The sequence below is a fragment of the Accipiter gentilis genome, chromosome 8, assembly GCF_929443795.1.
Source record: "Accipiter gentilis chromosome 8, bAccGen1.1, whole genome shotgun sequence".
Classification (NCBI taxonomy): domain Eukaryota; kingdom Metazoa; phylum Chordata; class Aves; order Accipitriformes; family Accipitridae; genus Astur; species Astur gentilis.
This window is the reverse complement of record NC_064887.1, coordinates 37530197-37552970: the sequence shown is the minus strand read 5'-3', so window position 1 is coordinate 37552970 and position 22774 is coordinate 37530197. Positions and strand designations below refer to the sequence as shown.

General features: G+C 58.6%; 2 protein-coding genes across 3 annotated transcripts in view; one reads left to right on the top strand and one right to left on the bottom strand.

Moving 5' to 3' along the window:
- ATF6 (activating transcription factor 6) overlaps window positions 1-5171 on the top strand; it is an 82906-nt gene extending 77735 nt beyond the window's left edge. The window contains exon 15 of the mRNA XM_049808130.1: window positions 2546-5171. Within this exon, the coding sequence (XP_049664087.1) occupies window positions 2546-2754 (209 nt within the window). The 3' untranslated portion in view covers window positions 2755-5171. The remainder of the gene's footprint in view (window positions 1-2545) is intronic.
- Window positions 5172-5224: 53 nt separating this feature from the next.
- OLFML2B (olfactomedin like 2B) lies at window positions 5225-20919 on the bottom strand. Of its 2 annotated transcripts, none has more exons than XM_049808118.1 (8): window positions 20610-20919; window positions 19328-19591; window positions 15717-15824; window positions 11879-12046; window positions 9863-10091; window positions 8262-8831; window positions 7593-7769; window positions 5225-7250 (listed from the first exon to the last, which is right to left on the bottom strand). In XM_049808118.1, the coding sequence occupies exons 1-8, from the start codon at window positions 20757-20759 to the stop codon at window positions 6649-6651; spliced, it is 2268 nt and encodes a 755-aa protein (XP_049664075.1). In that variant the 5' UTR covers window positions 20760-20919; the 3' UTR covers window positions 5225-6648. The 2 variants fall into 2 exon arrangements, with proteins under 2 accessions (XP_049664075.1, XP_049664077.1); XM_049808120.1 differs by having other exon boundaries at window positions 8262-8828.
- Between the last annotated feature and the right edge of the window lie 1855 nt (window positions 20920-22774).

Here is a 22774-nt window from a genome sequence, read left to right as displayed (position 1 = left end):
TTTTGCTGAGAGCATCACGTGGGTTTACACAGAGCATCAGCCCCTCCACCCTCTGGGCTGGGGTGGGCCGAGCAGGGCTCTCCGATGGTGGCCAGGCGTCCCGGGGCTGGCATGGCTTTCGGACTGCTCCTTTCAACGCAGCTCATCCAGGCGCCCGGCAGCATCACCAAGCAGTAACTGCTGTCTTTGCGGAAAATCCCGCTTCCTGTTCTAAGTCAGTTTGGTGCTAATGGTAATGAGAAAGGCTGCTGGAAATGTCTGCCGTGGGAATTGAGCCATTCCCACTACTGTCCTCATCCCTGTGAGACGAGACCCTTTGCAGAGGCTCCCAGCAACAGTTCTTCATCGACAATACCTTCAACCCAAAAGGGGAAAGAATGGGATAGCTGTCTAAACCTGAGTGTCACTCCTGGGCTGATTCATAGACACAGGGCAGGATTCGGGCACTTTGCAAATGTCTGAGTTGGGTGTGTGAGACCCCTCCATGCCTGCTGGCCCAGAGAGGCTCGTTGTGAGCGTGATTCCTCCCAGCTCTCTCAGCTGTGGCAACCTCAAGACACAGCACCTCCTGCACAGGGTAGCAGAGCTGTGGCTTACTTAATCGTGGTCCACTTATTCGCGGAAGGAGCCTGTGTCAGCACTGGGAGAAGCAGGATCCCAGCTGGCTGAGTTGGGCTGATCCGCCTCCCATGCTCCCCGCTGCCACCCACGCAGTGCAGCTCCCTCCCTCGCACGGGCTGCTCTCTGGGATTGCTGTTCTCCTCCACGTTGTGCAGTGCCAGGGAACCTAACGATAGCCCACTGTGCTGGCTGCTGCGGGCAGGCACGGGAAAGTCTTACTGCCTTACCGAGAGGTTTTCCTGGCCCTGGCTGCCATCCCATCCCACCTCACCCGCTTGCGGCTTCGGAGCACATTTTCTCACATAGCCGGGGTCCTATCGAGCTGTCGTCTGCAACGTGAGAGCTGAGGAGCCGTGTTTTCAGCTTGCTGTGTCACAGGGAGCTAATCTGTTCCCATTTGCCGTCTCCAGGCTTTTTGCGCCCCCCCCACCCGAGCTTCCCCTCGTGCCCCTCTGCTGCCCCGTGCAGCCCCCTGTCCTGAGCAGCACCACCAGCACAGCCGTCTCCGCCGTCTGGTCCTGAGCCTGCCGGGTGGGAACCAAGAGCACATCCAAAGCATGAGAGAAGGGGTCACCTGGCAGGATGGCCTCTAAAAGGGTCCCAGCTGGGGACACAGCACCCAAAGCTATGGCAGGGCTTTATCAGCAGTACCATGGCCGGGACAGGCGCTTGTCGGGGTGTTTGGGTCAGTGACACAGAGACATGCACAGCTGCTCCTGGCCTCAGTCGCTCGGTGGCACATACAGAGCTTTTTCCATTTCATTTCTGCAGGTGGGAGCTTTGATTTCCCTTGCAGGCTCTCAGCCCCCTTAGCAAGGGTTTGCTCCTGCTTTTCATTACTATACCAGACATATTTGATCTAATGGCTTCTACAGGTGGCGTGGGGTACAAGAGGGTCTGGCCACGGTTGTCAGCTGTCATCCAGAGTCAGAGTTAATCCAGGAAAACAGTAAAAATTAGTAATGTATATTGCATTCCTCCAATCCATACGCTTTCCATTAGGTGATCTTCCATCCTCTTAGGCAGAGAAAGAAAACCCTGCCGATGGCAGTCAGCGTTTCTGACTCTGAAAGGCAAGGATTGGTCGTGCCTGGAAATCCGATCTCGGCTCTCACATTCCTGGACACACTGTCTATGGAGGGAATAGCCTCCCACCTTTAAATCCAGGCAGCAGATGCTGGCCATGTGCACAGCCTTTGCCTGTAAGCCCAGGAGCTTCTGTGGCAGCAGACATGCCCGGCCTGGGGCCACGCTGGGGTGATGCAGCCCGGCGTGCCCTTGCGCCGGGGTCCCACGTGCTGGCCTGGTTCTCCCTGTGTCCGGAGGCCTCTCAAGGCTAATGGGTCTTCTCCAATGTCACACCACAACGTCACGCGAGTACAACAGCCAGGTCAGCACAGTAATGAGGCACAGTTAATTCTTGCGAGAGATCGCATTTTAACTTTATTTATTAATAACCTGGTGCAGAAATTCCTCTGGATCCTCAGTGTCAGGGGGGTTACAGTATTCTTACACCAATAAAAAGAAAGTGAAACATTCAGCTTGCTTAAATAAGCCCTATCTTCAATCACCCTTACACTTCAGTGGCTCAAGAACAACAGTTCGGTAATAAATGTTATACAGCGCAAACTCCATCGGTAATTATGTGCAGGTGAAGAAGGGGAAAAGAAAAGACTTATATTAATTTCTAGGTGTGACTGCACATGCTAAGCATGGCCTGGGCCCTTGGAGGTGTCACGAGCAGGCTGGGGCTGCGCTGTGTGAGATGGAGCTCCGTGTGTGGAGCTGCAAAAAGGAAGGGGGTCCCCCCCTCTCCAGCTCCTGCTCCAGACAAAAAAAAGGTCCAGAAAGCTTTGCTTTTGGTGTTGTTGGGTCACCAGCTTGCAGGGCTAACTCTAATTTCTTTTTTTTCCTACTTTTGCAGAGAATGTGATCAACGGGCAGGACTACGAGGTGATGATGCAGATCGACTGCGAAGTGATGGACACCAGGATCCTCCACATCAAAAGTTCATCTGTCCCTCCATACCTCCGAGAGCAGCGCAGAAATCACACTGACACCTTCTACAGCGCATCTCCCTCTGTCTCGGAGACACCCCATACCCTGAGGGCTATTGTCAAATCCCTGCAGTAGCTCCTGCGGTGTAGCAGCACGGCCTGTGCGCCCGGCATGCAGCAGGTCCTGCTGCCAGGCAGAGCCCCTTCGCTAGCAGGTCCCTGGGACTTCTGGCACATCGGCACAGCAAGGACAGACCCCGCTTAGCCCCATGCCGGTGCCTGACCCTACCCAATGGCCGCATCCTGCCCAGGGAATATACAGCTCGGCTGGCCGCTTGCCAGGGACAGACCTGGGGGGACCCAGGCAGCCTGCGATGCCTGGTGCCGAAGGTGCGGGTGAGGCACGCTGCTGCAGTTCTGGTGTCAGCATCAGCAGCTGGTGCCTGGGGCTGGTGCAGGAGGGGACACGGGACGTCCTTGCTACTTATGCACTGTCCAAAATTGTGGGTTGGTTTGTTTTTGGGTTTCGGTTGTTGTTTTTTTTACTTTTTGTTCCTGTTAAACTGCCTCCTGAGGTGGCGTGCTGAGCACTGGGGTCCTGCCCAGAGGCACAGCTGCAGAGGCCCATGCTCGAGATCAGGCTTCCATCCCTGCAGTGCACTCGGGGCAGCAGGAGGAAGCCATGGCCGGCTCCCTGCCGTGGGTGCAGGCAGAGCCGCAGCCGCACAGCCCACGCCGAGCCTGCCACCCTAGCCCTGGCCCTGTGCCCTAGGAGCAAGAGCGTCCCTCCTCTTCCAGAGGGGCTCTGCTGGCCTCGGCCAGACAGCCCCACTCCTCGTCAACCCCACACGCCTGCCCAAATCCCTGCCTGTGTAGCCTCCCTTGCCGGGAAGCCCTGGGCTGCTGCCCAGGGTTGCAGCGGTGCCATGGGGCAGCCCAGCCCCAGCCACCCAGCTGGGTGGTGGGAACCAGCACTTACAGCCAAAGCACTACAAGCAGAACAACCCGCACGGCTACAGTGGTACGGGGCCTGAGCTGCCCTCCGAGGCAGTGTACACACGCACACACACACACACGCACGCATGCACACACACCACACACCACACACCCCAACCTGCGTGCGCTCTCCCGCACGCTGCTGCTGTCCTCCTCAGCCCACGTGGCTGCGTGGCAAAAGGCTGGGGCTTGGCCCAAGGGTGGTGATTTGGTGCAGCACGTGCATTTCCAAAGATTGTACTACTGTTCTTTTTGGTTTGTATTTTTTTTTCCCGTCTGTTTTTTGTTTGGTTGTTTGTTGGGGTTTTTTTGGAGGGGGGGGGGGGGTGTGATATTTAATGCTTTTCACTGCTAACAGCCTACGGAGCGGTGCTGGCCGTGCCGGAGTGGAAGAGCTGCTTCAGTTCAGTGGGACACAGCCACAGCACCTTCCTTCTGAAACACAGACCCACGCACACATACACACACACACGCACACACGCTCACCCCCACACCCCCCTTCTCTGCCTTGCCAGCACTGACAGCCGCCCGTCACGCAGCAGGGGAGCGTGCCATTTGCCCCAAAGCACTGAGCTACTAGACACGGCTCTTGCTGCAGTCGACATTACGAAGCCCGCTGCAGAGCTCTGTTAACTGGTCCCAAGTTTGTCAGCCAAGCCCTGGGCCAGAGGTGGGCCGAGGGGCTCCAGCGTGTGGTGCACTGCGGTGCTCAGCTGGGATGAGACGCCAGCAGAGCATCGGCCTTTCGTAATGACTTCAGCATGTTACATTATTTTTTTTTTTCCCCTTTGCAGTTAGCACAGAAGATGGTGGGCTTCAGTTTGCCAGCCAACTGCCTTTCCTTCATTGTCTGAACCGCTGACCGACTGATGTGGGTTTTTTATTATCATTATTATTATTATTATTATTTTTGTGTGTGGCTGTTAGAAAATAAAGGTTGATCCTGCAGCAAGACAAACAGCTTGGGGGGAGGCGAAGAGGAGGGTGAGGAGCAATACACCCCTGTAAAGTATGTGCCTTGCAACACTATGGAAAAGCTTTGCCCTTTGCCACGTAGTCAGCGCGAGCTGCACAGGCCCCCCGTCCCCTCGGCGCTCGCGCTGCTGGGAAGCAGCCGGGCTCGGCAAGGGGTTTGGCTGCGCTCCTTGCACCAGTTCGTTTTCCTGGCCCTGGCCCCACCTGACTGTGGGCCAGCTCACACAATAGTCAAAAATAAAAAACCCCGGCGGTGCCCCAGCCAGAGGCACGCAACTCCCCCCCCCGCAGCCCCGGGCAGGGGCAGCCAGCTGCTCTGGGGGGTGTTTGCTGCCGGAGAGCTGAGGGGGGAACCCGGTGGCGGTGGCTGAGCTTGGCACAGCCCAGCACGTTGGAAAGGGCTGCTGCTGGGGGCCGGGGGCTCGGGGAATGCTGCGGCACCGCTGCGGCACCGCTGCGGCACCGCGTCCTCAGCCAGCACCTCTGGGCTCCGCCGGTGGAGAGCATCTCTCGTCCGGTGTGGTTCTGTTCTCTGTGTCCCTAGCACTGAAGGCAATAAAATGGTTCTTTTATTTATTATTATTATTCTTTTGCTTGTTAATACTATTTTACTTAGGCAAATTATCTTACAGGCTGCAGCATGGCTCTACTCGGCCCAAGTTGGCGCTGCCCAAGACACATGCACCCAGCCTCCCCCCATCTCCTCCTCTTGGAGAGGGGGCAACCTGTACGAGCTGCTCCCCCAGAGCCTGAGGAAGAGGAGACCACGAATGGGGGGAGGTCTCACCGCAGCCCTTGGTGACCTGAGGGCAACTGCAGGCATGACAGAGCCAAGCTCTTCTCAGGGCTGGATGTGGCCATGCCACCCTGCCCTGGTGCCAAGCCCAAGCAGCCCAGAGCCCCCCCTCCAGCCAGCCCGCCTTGCTGCCACTCGGTGTGTAAACTGGCACTCACCGAACCAACCAAAACCCACCCCCCAAAAAAAAATGCACCCAGAGGGTAAACTAGACCCAAAAAAAGCCCCGAACAGCTGCAAAGGTACTTGATCTTTTATTATTGACAGCAGGTAAATACAAGATGCTGCCGGGCAGAAGGGCAGGGGCTGTGCCCCTGCGAGGGGCTCCTGCTGGCCAACAGCCAGGACCAGGGCGAGTGCAGCAGTGAGAGGGCACGGGGGCTGAGACCCCCACGGGAGACGGAGCGGCAGTGGGATGGGGACCCAGGGCTCCCCCAGCCCCCAGGGCTCCCCCAGCCCCGGCAGCCCAGCGCCCGGCCGAGCGAAGCCTTCACCCAGCAAATGCTAAAAAGGGGACTATTTTGGGTTACAAAATGAACAAAACAAAAGCCATCTACACATATTTACAGCATCCCCCTCCCGCCACCAGCTCGCTCCAGATGGCAGTCGGGGCTCGGGGTGCACCCGGCCCCCCAGACTGAGTTGCAAAGGGCAGAGCCCTGCGCGGAGGGGACAGTCCTCGGCGTAAGTGCCAGCACCAGGGGCTGCTGGAGCTGCACTCACAGCCCCGTTGTACAGCAGGATCTCCAAAGGGCCTGCTGGCCGTCAGCTGGGAAGATGAACCCGAGAGATGGGACTTTCCCACAGGACACGCGTGTCCTCCGCCAGGACAAGCAGACATCAGCGTCCCGCTGGGACCTGGTGCCTGCAGCAGAAAGGCCAGCTTTGCACTGGCTCTGGGTATCTTGCTAATCATCTTTAGCTAAAAAAAACCAACCAGAGCCAACCTCATCAGGAGGACCATGTCTGGGCCACCTCCTCCTCCCTGGGCAGGAGAGCTGGGTCTGCCCTCCCAAAAGGGAGAGCTCCTCGCCATGGGAAGGAAAAGCAGAAGCAAGGTTACAACAAAAACAAAGGGGGTAGTTCTGGCCTGGGGATCGATCTACAATCCACCATTAAAAAAAAAAAAAAAAACCAGCTTGAAACAAAAACCATCATTTACTCTTTGATTTGTACAAAATAACAATAATAACAATAAAAATAATAATAAAAAGGTGCTGGTGGCCCCTGGCTCGCAGTGCCCCACTGTGGCGGGGGGGGGTCTCAGTAGGCAAAGATGACGTGGTAGGTGACTTGGTGCCCATTGTCCCAGGCGTAGAGCAGGCGGTCCTTGGGGTTATAGTCTATCTGCGTGGTGTAGGCGTACTCGTTCTCAAAGAGCAGCCGGGGGATGATCTGCGTGTTGGTGTGCGTGTCAAAGGCGTAGGAGATGTTGGCGTTCCTCTTGTTGTAGCTGTCGACCGCGTACAGCACCCCGCAGATGACAAAGCAGTTCCCGTAGAAGTTCTTCCGCAGTCCCGTCCGCCACGTGGTCTCCTTCTGAGTGCTGAGGTCGGCCGCGTTCAGCTTGCTCAGCACGATCACCTCTTGGTTGAAGCCCTCGTAGCTGATGGCCGGGTAGATGACCCACAGGCCGTTCTCATCCACAGCGAAGTCCACGTCCGAGTGGCCTCGCCACCGCCACGGGGTGGACTCCTCATAAGCCACGTCATGCAGCATGGCCCAGGCGGCCACGTACCGCTGCTTCAGGTCGTATTTGATGATGTTGCGCGTGAAGGCCCGGTTGTAGTAGAAGGAGCCGTTGTAGACAACGTGCCCTGTCCCGATCCAGCTGTACGGGAGCTTGTAGGAGTTGCTCCAGCGACCTACGGGGCAGAGACGCTTTGCTGACGAGACCCTCCCATCGCTTTGGGGTTGGTGGTCCCGCCGTAGCAGCCCCCAGCACCCTCTGCCCCCAGCCCTGCCCGCGCTCCTTCCCCAGCCACCAGCCGCAGCCTGGCATGGTGACAAGCAAGTCCAGAGCCACCACAGGCAAGTTGACCTGCCCCATGCTCTGAACCCACACGCCAGGTACCGGCACCCGAGAGGGGAGGGTCCGCAGGCAGAGCATCCCCCCATGGTGCAGCACCCCAGGGAACAGGGATGCTACTTGGAGCAGCCGAGTGGTGGCCGGCACAGGCACAGTACCAGGGATGGTGCAAGCCCACCTTGCTTGAAGTTGTCGAGGTTCCTGAACTCCACCAGCGTGTTCCCGTAGTAGTAGTTGGTGACGTAGATCCGCTCCTCCCGGGCCAGGGGGTCCTTCATCCAGGCCCCCTCATTGCGCCCATAGGTGTTCTGGGTGGTGGGGCCCGAGATGGTGGACAGCGTGTCCTTGCAGCGCCCTGCGTGGGCAGAGAAAAAGGCTCACAAGGCTTGAGGCGAGGCGGCCACGCTCTCCCTGCTCCTGCTGGGGGTCTACGGGCCTCATAACCCCCGTCCTCCAGCCCCTTGCCCACCCAGCAGGTACCCCCGCCGCCTGAGCCTGGGCTCAGCCTCACGAGGCCCACCAGTGCTGGCCAGATTCTGCAAACAGCTCCCCACAGCCTCAGCCATGTCCGTGTCCCTGCCGAGGCTGCTGCCTGTCTCAGATCCATCTCCAGGGAGACCTCCTTCTGCCCTGCCCAGCCCCTCAAACTGGGAGGAGACTACAGTAGGTTCCAGAGTTAACAGCAAGGAAACCTGGCACCCCAGTAAAGTGCTGTCCAGCCACCATCTCCATGACACCTCCCACCTGTGACCAAATCCAGGTGTGCTGCGCTTAGCAAGACACACTGTAGGCAAGAGCCAGCTCCCACGTGCACGACTGGATCGGCTCAGGACCTGCCGGCACTCACCAATGATGTTCCTGATGTCCTCCTCCTCCAGGGCCTGCTTCGGGGTGGCGGGGATGGTGGGGCTGACTGGCGTTGCAGGGGTGCCCACCTGTCCCCAAGCTCCTGGGCTGGTCTCCGGTGCAGGGCTCGTCCCCACATCCCTCGCGGCCCCAGCGGTGGTGGCCACGGCAGGGCTGGGGACAGTGGTGGCGGCTGTGGGCAGGGTCTCCATGGCCGTGGCCACCACTGTGCTGGCCAAGGCTGCCGGTAGCTGCGGGGTCTCCTCCTCTGCCAGCCCCGCCGGGGCAGTCGTGGCCTCCGGGGTGGGGGTCAGCCGGCTCACAGCGGTGGGATCTGGCGTGGGCCCCGTGGACGTGGCAGGGGACAAGGGCACCGTGGCCGTAGCGGCAGTGTCGGCGGCCGGTGGGGTGGTGGGGTCGCTCCCGGGGGTGGGCGGCCATCCCACCGGGGAGGGCGGCCATCCCACCGGGGAGGGCTTCCTCACGCCGTCCCCCACCCTGCTGCTGGGTCTCAGGAGCTGGTCCTCAATCAGCAGGTCCACCGTGTTGTCCCCGCTGAACAGCTCGTCTGCTGCCAAACACAGGCACGGGCGTCAGCCCCACAGCGAGCGGCAGCAGGTCCCCTGCGGCCCTTCCGCGCTCGCCCCACCGCTCTGGCTCCGCTGCCCGCTTCTCCAGGCTGCCTTGTACTAAATCCACCTGGTTTCCCTCTTAATTTCCAGCTGGAGTTGGGCTGGGTGAACCTCAGGGGCTGACGGTGCCCACGTTAAGAGGTCAGCGAGACCCCCATCACAGCCACGTCCACCCCCCCAGGTCGGGCAGAGGGGGAGGTGACGGAGAGCAATTCAGTCCTGCCGGCTCCCAAAGATGGGGCAGGATGGAGACGCAGCTGCAGCACCCAGCCAGATCCCACCCGCCTAACCCAGGCTGCCAAAGTGGGTGCCTCACCCAGGGCACAGGGTCCACGTGGGCTCCCCGGCCACCACGGGTGCCCCTTCGCTCCTCCTCATCTCGGGGATGTCACGAGCCCACGCACGGCTGTGCTGGCCAACCTGGCTGCTGAGCCGGCTTTGCAGAGAAAGGGCTCTTGCCTTGTTTGCCCACGCTGCCAGTCCCTGGGGGCTCGGAGCCCCCAGCAGCACCCTGCTGAGCTGTGGGGCAGCCAGCGACAGCTCTGAGCTGCTTCCCACCACCCCGACCACCGCACAAACCTCCCGGGATGCCATCGGGCAGGCGGATCTGCAGGACTAACGTATGTAATTAATAAACTTGCATTTACTTTCTGGAAAGGTGTTGGCGCTGGGTGCTTTAAACTGTAGCAGTGACCTATTTCCTTAGCTACCAGGGATTTTTTCCATGGAATAACATCGCCGCCCTGCTCCCCTGCGCAGGGCTCAAAGGCTGGATGCCGCCTCGCTGCTTCCAGCGGTGCGGTACCAATCGTCCCACCGCCTCCTGCCTCCAAACCCTCTTCTCCACGGTGACCCCACAAGCTTTGCCCACAAGTTCCCGGGGGGCAAGGCAGGACTCGGGGGCAGGCGCTGGCTTTGCTAAGGGATGCAGCCAGCCATCCCGCCGGACACGGCTGCAAACCCAACTCACGCTGCTCCTCGATGTCGTTCTCCGACTCGGTGGACTGGGCTTTGTAGTAGGTGACCCCTCGGACGATGGTAGGCTTGGAAGGCGGCCGGCTCCTCATCTGCAGCTTCCTTTGCAAGAGCTGCTTGGGCTTCTCGTCCTCCGGAGAGAGGTGCAGCTCCGGGAGGGACTCGACGGAGTTGATCTGCTGGGAGATGGTTTCATCTTTCAGGAATCTTTCTTCGTATTTGCCCTGGAAGAGACGCAGGAGGTTGTTAGGGGATGAGTCAGGGCAGCTGCGTTTTGGGGGACCGGGCATTTTCAGGCTGGCCAGCCGAGTGTTGGGTAGGAGACTCTGTCCTCCCTCCTCTCTCAGGGTCACTCTCCGTCCCTTCTGCTGTGGGAAACACTCCAGGACACAGCGGGGGTGGCAGAGCAGCGTTGCCTCTGCCTGACCTTGGTGCCACTCTACAGACCCAGGACTCGGGGCTCGATAAGGCACGGGCTGAGGGATGCAGGACGAGTGGGCAGAGTGGGGGGACCCCAGGGTGGCACGAGCAGGGCACATCCTTCACTGCAAACCACTCGGACGACCTCTCGCATGCCAGGGACCGCTGCCGGCAGCTGATCCGTAAAGAGCACGCAACGTGCATCAAGCTTTGGTAGAGCAGAGAGGCTGAAGGCATATTCCCAGCAGGACTGGGAACCCCCCCCAAGGCAGGGGCAGGGACCGGGAACCCCGTGCTGAGGCAGCCACCAGCTGCCGCAGCTCATGCCTGAAGGATTTCATCTCGTTAAAGGAAATCGGAAAGACAGCCCGAAGGTTGAAGCGGTGCCCATTTGGCTGAGAAGACAGGCCCAGGGTTCCTTCGCAGCCCTGCCGCAATTAACAGCGAGAAAAGGGGAACAGTGGGAAATGAGGTCACTCAGGGTAATAAAAGCCCTGCACTTCGCTCTCCTGCCTGGCCGGGGCTGGCTCCTCTCCAGCGGGCAGCGGAGCCCCTGCTCAGGTTATGGCCCGGGGAGCAGGGGAGAGGGGCTGGGAACGCTGCCGGAGACCCTCTGTCCTGCGGCACAGCTCTCCCTGGAGCAGAGCGCGCTGGCACGGCACGGTTGGTGCCATTTGCCCACCCGCCGACCCACGGTGCACGCGTGGGAGCCCACCCTTCTCCCCACCAGGGCTCCCACCCCTGTGTAGGACCCGCCAACGCCTGCTCTTCGTGTCAGGGGGGCCACGCGCTGGCTGTCCTCACCCCCAGGAGCTGAGCACCTCTGTTCAGAGCTGGAAATGATGCGGCAACTGCTCCCCCCGTCCCCGACACCTCCTTTTGCCCTGTAGAGGGGACCCTGCGGTGAAGGCAGGATGCTCCAGGAGCCAGCCAGCACGGATCAGAGCAGCACGAGGCCACCCGAGATTGCATCACCAAAGCAGCAAGGGGGTCAGGACACCCTAGGCCCGCCTTTTCCCAAAGCACCCCTCTCTGGGGGTCCACAGAAACCTCTGCCCTAGGCAGAGGACGTTCCCACGCTGGGCAGACCCCGCAGGGACCCCCACAGTACCGGAGCCAGCGGGATGCCCAAGCCTCTGCCCGCAGCCCACCCGGTGCAGGGGCTGGCTGGGGAGGGGTAATTGCCCAGGAGGGAGGGCGACAGCCTGTCCCTCCGCCGAGCCCCCAAGCCCTGCTAATCAAAGGCTCCGAGTTTCCCAGCGCTTCCCAGCCGGCCCCGCAATGACATCACTCTTTCCGAGCAGCACGGCCGCCGCTGACCTCGAAAACCAACAACCCCACGGGAAGGGGGGGGGGGGGAGGCCCAGGGAGCAGCCGCCTGCTCCTGTTCCCTCCTACATCCCGGCGGCAGCTGGTCTGTGCCGAGAGAAGCAGGCTGGAGCTGGAGGCACGGAAACGGGGTCGGCCAAGCCGAGAAGAAAATAACCCCGGGCCGGTGGCCTGCCGGGGTCCACATCCAGGAGACACCCTCTGGGCTGGTTTGCACGGCGGCAGCGAGCTCGAGCCGTGCAACCCGCTTGGGCGGTCGTACCTCTGCGTGTGTGTAGGCAGCCTCGGCGTCCCGCTGCAGCGAGCTCTCAATGTCGGCAAGGCTGTTGGTGATGAGGCTGGAGCAGTTCTCCCTGTCCCTGCGGTGCAGGCCTTCCTCCACGTTGGCTCCTGTCTCGTGGCCTTCCTGCATGAAGTTCCCAGACATGCCCTAGAAAGGCAAAAGAGGAGACTTTACCCCACGCGAGGACAAGGGATGCTCCACGGCCCCCACACCACAGCCCAGGAGCCAGCGAGCTCTGTGCTCCCATCCTGGGCTCACAGCTGGGCTTCTCCATGGAGCTGGCGCTTCAGCTGCTAAGAAGGTGCCCCCGACCCCAGTGGGATCCAGAAACCCCATCCCTGGTGTGCACATCCCAGATCCACCCTTTGCACAGGGCCCCATGGAGGGGGAGAGTGGCCCTGAGGTTCTTCAACACCCATCTTCAGCCATGCCCACCGGTTCATAGAAGGAAAAGACAAGCTAAAACACCCGAAGTCCCAGCCTCGCGTCCTTTGCTTATGGCAGCGAGTTCATCTCCCATTCATTAATCCCCCTTTCCTAGCAGGGTCCCATCCTGGCTGCCGCTGCCTGCCTGAGGCAAGTCCTCGAGGCCGGCATCCCACTTGTCTGGTTTCTGTTCTCCCTGTCCTGCCCCGCTGCCCGGCCACGCAGCGCCGGCACTCGAGGACCGCTCGTCCCCACCACCATCTGCTCCCACAGAAGAGAGGAAGAATTTGGGGAGAGGAAGAGAGCCAGTGACCCTCGGAGAGCTGTCCTGGGAGCAGGAGGGAGCTGGGGCTGGCTGCGACTCACTGGGCAGCCCAGGGCAGGCAAACTCCTTTGCCCTTCTCAGCCCCCACAACCATAGGCACACCTTATATCCAAGGGGTTGTTGCCGTCTCTGCTTATCGCTCCTTGGTCTTTCTCATCTTCAATGGCAACCGCTTTGAATAGGTGCCACATCAACCAAAGCGTTTTTGCAGAGAGGCTGGGGGCGGTTCCCCCTGATCCTTCATTTTCAATCTGTCCTGCCATTAATTTCTCCTAAAACCCACCGTGACCTCCATCTGTGACCTGAAAATCGCCAGCTGATGCAACAGCTGCAAGCTAAAGACAAAGCAGAGAAGCTGCCTCGCTTAGAGGAGGACCAAGTATTCGGGGGTTCCTTCCCCTTACCGGCACCGTTTGTGTCAAATACCTCGTTATACTGGAAACAACTCGCAATACCTTCTCATCTCTGCAAAAATACCATCCTGAGCTCGGTTAACCCCCAACCCACTCCATGGGCAACTGAATTCCCAGTCTATTCCCAGGAATTGTGGATTACAGATTTCTCATGCAATTTTGAGGCTGAGTGCAGTAACGCAGGGACTTTCCAGCAAGCGTTTTGCTGTAGTAAGAAAAGGAACAGAAGATCTCGTGACGCTCTCCTAGAAGCAGCACAGGAGCAGAAGCAGCTTCGACACAACCCTCCTTTTGGGAGGACGACTGATTCCAACAGCCTTGTGCCCTTATCACTTATTGTGTGTAATGTTTGGCTTTATGACATGCTTAGGGATAAAAACTGCCTCCCCTCGAGTGGGGAGGCACCACCAAAGCCTGGCCTGTGATGCTGCTTGAGGCCGCTCAGCTGCTCCACCGGGGTGCAGCTGCCAAAAACACACCGGCCTGGGAGGCCGATGCTTTGAAGCCACGCCAGGCTCTTGTTCAGCATCTCAGCTGTCTGTTGTATCAGATCCTGTGGCCGATGCAGGGTGTGATCCTCCTCTCAACAGGCATTTGCGTGCTAAGCCAGCAGCAGGAAAAGTTTCACACCTGCTGCCTGCGCTGCCTGCACCAGCTCTGCCCTGCCCTTCCCCAGCGGCACTGGGGAATCTCCATCTAACCCAGACCCCTCCTGTCCTTCATCCCGTCCGAGTGCCTGCGGGCAGCTTCAGCTGCTTGTTACATGATCCTACAGCCCCGCTTCTGGGAAATTAAAGACCCAAATCTGTGAATTCCCCCCTCCTACACCTTCTCCCCCCTCCTACACCTTCACCGCTCCATCTCTGGCCAAGCCCCTTCAGCCAGACCAGACTACTTCTGCCCATCTGCCTCACTGCGACGGGCTGCGAGCAGAGCAGCCACGCTGCAAGGTCACCCCGACGTGCCCAGACAGACAAATGCCACCAGCACCGCTCACACTGAACCCCCTGTGCAGCAGCAGGCTGGTAGACAGGGCCACTTTGGTACCGAAGAAGAGTGCAGCGATAGGCACACACGAAGTAATCACCTGTGTCATTTGTCAATACCCAAACTCCTAATGCTCACCTTTCCTTAGCCTCTGACTCAACCATCAGCGAGGTCTCTGAGGAACCTGCGCTCCCCACTCACTGACCTGACGGGCTGTGTCACTCTGGCCCGATCCGTTTAAAGGTGACAATGTCTAACAGCACCATTTTCAGTCAACTAGTTTCAGGGTGAGACAAATTCATGGACCACAGATCCATAAATGATACCAGAAAAGGGTTGTCCCCTCCATCATCCCTAATCCAGCAACTGTGGATGTTAAATAGCAGTAGATCATCGATCGGTCCCGATGGGGTCCTTTGTACTCACGGCAGCATCCCCTGCTCTGAGCGAGCCCAGCTCACCGTGCCGTGGGACAGGGCTCACCACTAGACCTGTGGCTACCAGTGGCCCAGTGGCAAAGGTCCCCAACGGGGACGCACAGCACAGGGCTGGCGGCACGGCTCCCACTTCACTCGCTCCTCTCCCCTAATTAGCAAAGACTCAGCAGCAAACCCAAGAAACAACTTGGAGAATACACTAAACCACAGGAGGAGGGTGGGATTACAAACAAAAATACTGATTCTTTGTTATTTTTAGACCTCAAAACCCCTTATCCCCCTTTTGGGTCAAACACCGTGCTTGGAAAGCCAGAGCCCCCCAGGCAAGTGTGTTCCTCTCGGCTGTCTCCTTCCTGACCCCGGGACAGAGCACGCCGTGCCTTCCCAAAACACTTTGCAAGTGGAATTTTGGCTTTATAAATCATCGCCTCTCGGCTCCTGGCTGCAGACAAATGGTACTGCTCCACTCTGACAAGAATGTGGAATTACTGTCCCAGATATGGACCACGGGAGAAAACTCCAGTATTTAATCTGGCAACCTGTTGCTACATAGCTGAGCGCAGCTTAACAAACTGCAAACCCTATGTTGTGCTAGCCAAAGCGATATTAAACTGTATGGAAGTGAAAATGATTTCACTGCAAGTCTGCTCTCAAAAAAATGGAAGGTACTTTATCTACCTTTTTAGCAGTGCTGAGGGTTCAGCTCTTTTTTAATGCAGGCCAAGATGTAACTCGGTCCTTAAGGAAGCTACCAGCAGTCGTGGTGAGCGTACCCCAGCACCAGCCCTGAACCTCTCGCCCCCACATCAAACACCACAAAAGCATCCAGTTGAGAGCAACTCTCACACCAGCACAGACGTAGAACTGAGAAGAGGAAAAACTTAACAGCAGGCCCTTCTGACCCCAAGGAGATGCTGGTCCTGGTGAGGCCACAGCTGGGATCCCGCAGCCAGTTTGGGCCACAAGGGATGGGGGGAACTGGAGAGGGTCAGGGGAGGCTGGCAGGGTGGTGATGCGGTGGGCTCTGCCCATGAGGAACGGTGAAGAGTCTAGCCTGGTCTAGTTTGGACAGTCTAGTCTGGTCTAGTTTAGTTTCAGCCAAATAATAGTTAATTAACTTTTCTTCCCAAAGGAACAAGGCTCTGAATGCACCAAAGGCACCAAGAACTTGACTCGAGGCAAGACCCACCAAAGACAACAACCTCGAAGGAGAGCAGGACTCATCTTACCTCCTCCAGCTTTTCCACCCGACCCACCAGCTTGGTTGTGACCGAGTGCAGCTTCAGAAGGTCTAAGCCGTAAAAGGCACTTTCCAGCATCTCGACGATGGAGGACAGCTGCAAGGCAAAGGGAGCACACCGTCAGTCAGAGGCACTTACTGTAAAGGACCCTGCGTGGTTTCTACAGCCAAAAAGTCAAGGGCAATGCACGCTTCTGAGCGCAAGAAGTTTATTAAAAAGCAAGTTTTTCCTTACACAGCCCTGCCACATTGCTGCTGCAGTCAGGAGCACAGCATGCAGAGCTTCAGGGGTTCCGGAGCCTGTTTTGGGTTCTGGGGATTAGTAAGCAGAGCAAGGAGAAGCACTGCCTTCCTTGTCAGCTCTAGGCTCACAAGCCCAGAGGCTTAGCTACTCCACCAGTGACGTGACTGGCAGCAAAAGAGGCAACAAGAGAGCGGCAGCTCAAATAAAAGTGAGTTTGAGATCAGACTCTGAGTTCAGGCCATCCTGTGCTTTTTTTTTCCTGGAACAAGAAGAAACTTGTTAAAAAATTGTAAAATGTTCACAAATGCAAGAGTGAAGCAACTAACTGAAATTCAGTGCCAGCCTGGTAAGAGTTTGCTTCCTTGGAGAACAACTTTATCAGAGGGATGCTGCCTTCTCCTTCAACCACCCGTTTCAGAGACACCCTGTACTTAACTCACCCCCTTCCCGCAGCGGGAAGGATTGCGTCCCCGCATCCTGCCCAGCACCAGCCCTTGCTCACCAATCCTGGGGATCCAGACAGCAATACCCTCATTCTGCATTTTGTACCGTTCCTGGTGCTCACTCCAGAGAGGACAGCGCTGAGCAAGGCACGGACTGGTGAGAAGGGCTCCCGAGCCATTCCCTGCCTCGGCTCCCCCACGCGCTGCTCCCTCCAGTCCCACGTGTCCCCACGTGTCCAGCGTGGTGCTGCAGACCTTACAGCCCCGACGGCTGAGAAGTATTTTCAATGCATGGGAATTACTACAAGGCGGTGACATTTTCTCCCAGCAGCTACAAACTGGTCGACAGAGCTCCATAAACATGGGAGAAGTACAGGCAGCACCGCTGGCAGCACTCTGAGTTTCCACCCCAGCCTCTGCAGTCTCCCTGTGGAGCTGACAGCAAAGGAAAGATTTTTTGGGCCAGATAAAATGGCAGCATTAAGAGACAAGGACTGTTTTATGGCTATGCATCCACTTTCCACCAAGAACTGGACGGAGACGACCGATACAATGCACACAACCTGCCAGACAACCACTGGAGACATGCGCTTTCCCTCCAGGCTGGATAATTTCCATCAATGCACAAAGGTTGCAGACTTTATTAACCACCTTCCAAATCTTCTTGAACACAGACTCCTTGCACAGACTCTGCACTCGAGACCCCAAAAACGTACGCTGCGCCTACAAGCAGAAGAGCGGCATGCTGTGATTTCACAAAAATAGATCTTAGATTTAGCTACCCCCTGCCAGCACCAAGCTGACCCTCCCTGAAAGACCATACCGATGCACACGCCAACTCGCTGTTCCCTTCCCTTCACCCACTGCCGACTTTGGCTCTCGCTGGTCTGATGGTCCATGAATTCCCACGGGACCTTATTAAAGGCACAGATGGGACTGAAACCTTCAGCTGGGATGCCCAGTGCAGCCATTCAACTGAGAGGGGGTGCCCCGGGGGAGTACGTTCCTGCTGCCGGGGCTTATCTACTCCCTTGCTCGCCGTTCCCTCGGGGACAACATCCTCCAGCCCGCCCGTCAAGGACGGGCTTTCATTCTGGGGAACTTCCCACGGCTCTCGCACATGTGGAGTACCTAGGGCTTTTGAGTCAGAGCATAAGAAAGCCTAGTAAAACACAAGAGACATAGAGCACGACTCTACACGCTTCCCGCTGCTGGACCGGGCAAGAAGGATGCTCCTCAGACCAACAAGCAGAGTAAAACCCCTGGGGCTGTTAGGAGCAATGAAGCGGCCTGGCCCGTCCCTCCCGGCCCCCCCACAGCTGATGAGCGTGGGAGCTGCTCCTCCTGAGTCACAGAAGAACTGGAGCCGTGTCCTCTCCTGCATCCCAGCTTCTCCTACGAGAGGTGGCTGTCCCCAACTAGCCCGACCCCAGGAGGGGCTCTGCGCTCGGCGAGAAAGCAAGCCTGTTTTCACAGCTCCTGGGGTTTGACTTTCACAGCAAAGAAAAACCCCACGTGTGTATATTTGGATAAACCTTGTGAAATCATTTGGCCGCGGATCCTTGCGAAATGAGCGGGGGAGCCTGGGCCAGTTCCTAGAGGACAAGCTTTCACACCACAGCTGGCTGTGAGCGGCTCCCCGGTGGGAAGAGGCAGCCGGAGCCAAGGGCGCAGCTAGCCGTGCCGCTCTGCTCCTCCTGGAGGCTGACCGGCTCTGGAGAGGACAGGGAGAGAGGTGGGAGCTGCTGGTGGAGGAGTTCTGCCTGCCTCCAGGCAAGGGACTACAGGGGTGGCTCTGTCACCTCGGAGGGTGTCCTCTCCCCTAACCGCAGAGAGCTCACAGCTCCTCATCTAAGGCCAGGTTGGACATCTTGGCTTGTCCTGCAGACGAGGGACCACCAAACTACTCCGGACCGGGACTCCTCCTTCCCTGCAATGATGGATTGTCTGCCTGTGCCTGTTGATCTTCCCTAGCTGCAAGGGAGCTTGGACAAGAAGCTGCTAACTGTCTGCAGTCGGACAAGATGAAACACATCCTTGAGCTCCAAATTAATTAGAACAAACCCATCGCGGTGGCCCCGGCGGCCGGCTGCCCCGCAGCAGCCTGCACACCGCCTGCCTTCCCACCTGAGCTGGGACTAGCAGTGTTGCCCCAGGGTACATCCCATCACCACCCACGCGAGTGCCACGAGCACTCAACTTTCTACTCTGGGGACTTCCCAGGGCTGGACCAAGCCAGTGGCCCTTTGGGGAGGATTTCTGCTGCCCGACGCAGGTAACAAACTGGGAAACTCAGCAGGGTGTGCTGCCAGCTGCTGGAGTAAGCATCCAGTAAAAGTCAGGAGTACTCAGAACAAACGCTGTCACATTTGGAAAACAGGTACGTACTACTAAGGAGATAAAATACTAAAATAGTACAGAAGCAGCAACATTTAAAACAACAAAACCCATCCTGCCATCAGCCAGCTGTGTAACACGCCCTCACACTGACGCATCGGCAGCTTTCGGCCCATGGAAGCCAAAACAGCTTTTTGCGTGGGGCCTCGGGAGCCCTTCTCAGTGATGGGAAAAGACTTGGCAGCTGCTAAGTGGAGCAAGAGCTGCCTCCCGGGGACACTTAGAGCTGGACAAAGGGCAGGGAGCAGCCCAGTCCCTCCTGGCCTTCCAGTGCAGGCAGCCACGGTGGACCCCAGGCAGCACGGGATGAATCGAGTGAATCATCGACTGCAGCTACTCGAATCGATCCCTTAAGCTGAGCTTGATTTTTGTATCGCACATGCAGATATAAAAGTAACTAGGAGACGTTTTTAGCAAAAAAGTTTAGGCAAAAAGTTTTTTGGGAGAAACTGCGAAACAAAAGGCTTCAGAAGATCTGCCCTTCCCAAGAGTCCCGAATTGAAGCTGCTCTCCTACCTTCAGGTCGCTGCTCTCCGCCTCCCGCAGCTTCTTCAGCCTGAAGTCCCCCTCGCAAGGATTGAGCGCCGAGGGGGGGGCCACGCACGCACACTTGCAGCTGGGTCCCGACGTGATGGTTTCCACCGTGTAAAAATCCTCTGCTTTGAAAGCGCCTTCATTAATCCTTTGGCAGGCACCGCGGCCAAGGGGTCTGACCAGGCATTTGCACCGACAGTCGGAGCCTTCGGACACCGCCTTCACCTTGTCGTAGTCACCTAACAGCTGAGCACAGGTCACCGGCAGTTAGCAAACTTCTCGTCCTCTGCTTGCCCGGCAAGTGACAAGGACACCCTGAACTTTGGACAGTTCCGAACAAGGACATTTTGGACACCCTGAACCTCGAGGAAACTGGACGGCTCTTCCGAAATCTGCTGACCGAGAAGCTTTCTAGAGAGCGCAGAGCTTTCTGATCCCTACCTACAAGGGGAATAAAAGCTGGCTTCTTCCAGCAGGGTATTTTTTATTTCACTTTGCATAAAATGGACCTAGCGGCTTTGAATTTTAAATACGAGTATTTTAAATATGAACCCCATCCTGCTGTCTTTTAATGCTCCGTGTCCGGTAGACCCAATAAGTCACCTGCTACCCTGAGCAAGCTATTTTCACGTGGGCAAACAGGGTAAGGGTGCACTGGAAGGGTGACCGAAAGCCACCCTATAAGCAGCATAACCCGAAGCAGTATTTCTGATTAGCCCCATACAACGCCAGGAATTTCCTTTACGGAGATTTGCAGACAGCACTTCTGAAAGCGCAAGCACGAAAATAACTTTGACGGTATGTTTCCAATAGTCTCCGCGTTAGCCATTTCCGAGGGCAGATAATAGCACACGGGCTGATCGGCCAAATCTAACAGAAACCTCCACCGCATCCCGCTGGCGGGGAAAGAGCCTGGATCCCTTCCCTCTGCACACAAAGAGGCTCCACCGAGGAGCTCCCCGATTTCCCAGTCCCCCCCCCTCGCCAAGAGAAACGAGAGGATGGAGGCTGGGAACCGCTCCCCATGGGGTTTCGGGGATTTAGCTCACCGCACCCCGGGCGATAAAACTCCCCGCAGCCGCACTCCCCCAGCACCTCGCTGAGCGCCGGGCGAGCGCCCAGCATCGCCCAGCACCGCCGAGCGCCCACGTCCAGCATCCCCCAGGCTGCGCCCAGCATCCTGCACCCCAGCGTCCCCCCGGCACTGCCCAGCCCCACGCCGCGGGTACTCAGCACCCATCCCAAGGTGCTCCCCAGCAGGTACCTGGGAGAGGATGTTCTCCTGGTTATCCGCTTCGTCCTGCAGCGGCTCGGCGGAGGGCCCGGCCGTACCGGTGGGGTTGGGGGGGAACCCTGCCCGGCAACCGGCGCCCAACGCGGCCAGGCAGAGCAGCAGCGGCAGCGGCCGAGCCATGGGGCGGGCGGCGGAGGGGAGCGGGACCGGGAGCGGGACCGGGAGCGGGAGCGGGACCGGGAACGGGACCGGGAGCGGGGCCGCCGCCGCCGCTGCTGCTCGCTCAGGTGCGGCGCGGCGGGCGCGGGCGGGGCCGGGCCGGGCTCCCGCCCCGGTTCTCCGGTTCTCCCTCCCTCCCTCCCACCCTCCGCGGCGGGACGGGCCCCCGGGCGGGGCGGAACGGGGCGGAACGGAGCGGGGCGGGACCCGACCGGGGCCGCCCCGGGCGGTGCTTCCCACCTGCGGGGGGGGGGGTGGGGGGGTCCCCGCAACCCGCCCCCAGCCCGGCGTGGGGCCGGTGTTCAAGCTGCCTCCGTGGGAAAGGGAAAGAGAACCCCCCCGTTCCCGGGGGGAACGACACGGGGATTTTGGGCATCGTCCGCCCGAAGCAGGTTGGGGTGAGGCCCCGCACGTGGGGCTTGCCTGGAGGGGTGCAACCCGTCTTCCCCCAAAAACACCCACACCGCCTGCCTGCACCGAGCCAACCTGAGCATCCCACCCCTGCGGTTTGCCAGGGAGCTGGTGGGGGGATGGAAAGCCATCCTTAGAGCCCGCCTGGCTCCTTTTCCACCTCCACCAGTGGCCTGGCTCTCATCCTGCGCGTGGAAGCCGTCCCGATGGCACGGCACAGCCCGCCAGGCCTGCGGCTCTCCGGCAACGCTGCGTGCGCCGGGGTCACGCAAGCGGTTCGTGTTTCGGAGACGGGCTCCTAGCCACGGCCGCCGATCCCCGCGTGCTTACTGAAATTTAGGCTGACGCCATGGGGAAGCGGCCGTGCTCTGGCAGTCCCGCATCCTTCTGCGCCTCCTGCCAAACGGAAACGTCCTGGACGCGCTGTTCCCGGGGAAAGCACAGGCGCAGCATCCTCTGCTGCGTAGGTGTCTGCGCTGCGGTGATGTTGTCTGGGCCTCGCTAATTCATGGCGAAACCTAAGATTCCCTCGTAACGTACCGATAGCAATCCAACACACACCAGCACCGCGCCCCAGGTACGGCAGAGGCTCCCATTTGCCTCAAAACCTGCCTCCGGGTCAGAGGGAGAAGCCACACGCGCAGTGGGTGGGACAAGAGGCCACTCGAAGCTCTTGCTGAAGCAAGGCTTTGCACCAGAGAAAAGCACCCCTAGTCCTTTAACACGCACGTGTCCCAAAACCACCCCAAACCTGGTGCCTGCAGCCTGGGGGCGGGGGGGGGGGGCAGTCCGGCTCTCCCGTCCCATTGCTCTCTCCCAGCCACAGACTGCAGGGATGGAGCTGCCAGACACAAAGAAAACATTTTTCTGCGAGAGAGGAAGCGGCTGTGGCACAGGGGACAGCAGAAGCTGCTGACTCCAGGGCCAGGACCGCAGGCTTTGTGCGGCATGGCACCGTGCCCCCCCCCTCTCCTCCGGCCTCCCTGGGAAGCAAAGCTTGTGGAGAAGGGGGCAGGGATGCTCGGGTCCCTGCAGCAAGGCTGAGCAGAGAGAAAGCAGCCAGGGAGGATGGGAGGACAAGGCCAGCCAACCTTCGGGCAACGGGAGAGCAGTAGAATGGGAAAGGCATTTTTAAAAGCCTCCCCCCACCAGCCTCTCTCAAGGATAAAATGTCCCTCGGGCACCAGCTTCTTCGCTTCCATTTCCACCGCTCAGTGCTGACAACAGCTGAGCTTCCCTGGGGGGCAGCTACTCCGTCTGTCAGCACAGACTGCCCTGAGGCTGAAAGATTGGGGCTTCTCATCCCCCAGCTCACGTCCTGGGGGGCCTCCGGGAGATCTCAGCTGGCTCAGAGAGCTGGACCCCCAAGCAGGAGGGTCACTTTCGGGGCCAGCAGCTGAGAGCAGCCCCGAGAGGTCCCGCGGCAAGCAGCACCTAAACCTTTGTAAGCCTTTTCCTAACGGTCGCTTTCAAAGGCTGGAAAAAAAGAAGGAAAACAAATCGGCCACAGTATTTCAAAACGAAAAGAAATGGTTTCACATATTACTGTCATCCTGTGTTGATTT